The sequence below is a fragment of the Phaethon lepturus genome, unplaced genomic scaffold (assembly GCF_000687285.1).
Source record: "Phaethon lepturus isolate BGI_N335 unplaced genomic scaffold, ASM68728v1 scaffold50554, whole genome shotgun sequence".
Lineage (NCBI taxonomy): Eukaryota > Metazoa > Chordata > Aves > Phaethontiformes > Phaethontidae > Phaethon > Phaethon lepturus.
In genome coordinates this window covers 3445-4386 of record NW_010535125.1, presented here as the reverse complement: position 1 = coordinate 4386, position 942 = coordinate 3445, and the positions used below count along the sequence as shown (strand labels likewise).

Sequence of the window (942 nt, the reverse complement as noted above, 5' to 3'; positions counted from 1 at the left end):
CTTATTAAAGATAGCCAGGCTAGGAAGCCGAAGCTGAAAGACAGCACACTATGATAACACTTTATTATCACAGGGAGCCTAGCAGTGGGCTAACATCGCCACACTCCTCCATCACAAAACCCAAAGCAGACCCATGAGGATGGCTTCCATCCACCGAGAGAGATTTAGCTAATAGAGAGAATTTGCACTGCCCACCTCCCCGTCCCTTCTGTGCCTCCCAGGGCAGCATTCACAAGGTGTATGTAGGGTAACTAAAACCAACAATGTTGCAGAGCAAAGATGCCCCATAACCGATCACCAGATATACACCCAACGCCCCAATGATAGCTGCACAAAGCATGTAAAGGGTTGTATTACCAGGGGAGAGGGGCGAGCCCAGCCCCCTCGAGGCACCTCAGGAGTGGGGCCTGGGCTGAACCTTACCTGCGGCACCCCGCTGTGGAGGCGGTTCCTGGGGGTTCCCTTCACCTGTCCCCATGTTCTTCCAGGGCAGAGGCCCTTGAGGATGTGAGGTGCTACCCTGTAGAGCTCCTAGAGAAAGTCAGTAAAGAGGAGAGGAAGGCGTAGGTGATTCTGGAGCTCTATGCAGTGCAGCCGGAGGAGGAGATTGTGCGGAGCCGCTCAGGCAAAGGCACCCCTCAACTCAAGTGCTTCATCACACCCTGGTGAGGATGCGCAGTGACTGGGCTGGGGAGCGGGTGAGGGCACTCACTGATGGCGACGTAGGCCCAGTTCACACCAGTCTTGCTCTCGATTTTCTCCAGCATACTCATTATGCAGTTCTTCTTGTGCAGGAACCTGTCAAATCTCTGCCTCATCGCTGGAGTCATGGCGGTACCAGTGCAGGCGCCTGCTCCTTAGTCCTCACTGATATTTGCAGTTCTGAGCACATGGCGGCTCTGTGTCTGGAACCACCCACATCACCACCCTCCCAGCTGACAG

General features: G+C 54.9%; 1 protein-coding gene across 1 annotated transcript; it reads right to left on the bottom strand.

Moving 5' to 3' along the window:
- Positions 1-229: 229 nt before the first annotated feature.
- LOC104619714 (receptor expression-enhancing protein 5-like) lies at positions 230-830 on the bottom strand. The gene is made up of 2 exons (XM_010285698.1): positions 713-830; positions 230-327 (listed from the first exon to the last, which is right to left on the bottom strand). The coding sequence occupies exons 1-2, from the start codon at positions 828-830 to the stop codon at positions 230-232; spliced, it is 216 nt and encodes a 71-aa protein (XP_010284000.1).
- Positions 831-942: the final 112 nt, after the last annotated feature.

Excerpts from the sequence above, each read along its gene's own strand:
- LOC104619714 (XM_010285698.1), bottom strand. The coding sequence starts at position 830 with ATGACTCCAGCGATGAGGCAGAGATTTGACAGGTTCCTGCACAAGAAG. Across the intron at positions 328-712 it reads CTGGGCCTACGTCGCCATCA|CTATCATTGGGGCGTTGGGT; the intron begins GTGAGTGCCCTC and ends TGCTTTGTGCAG.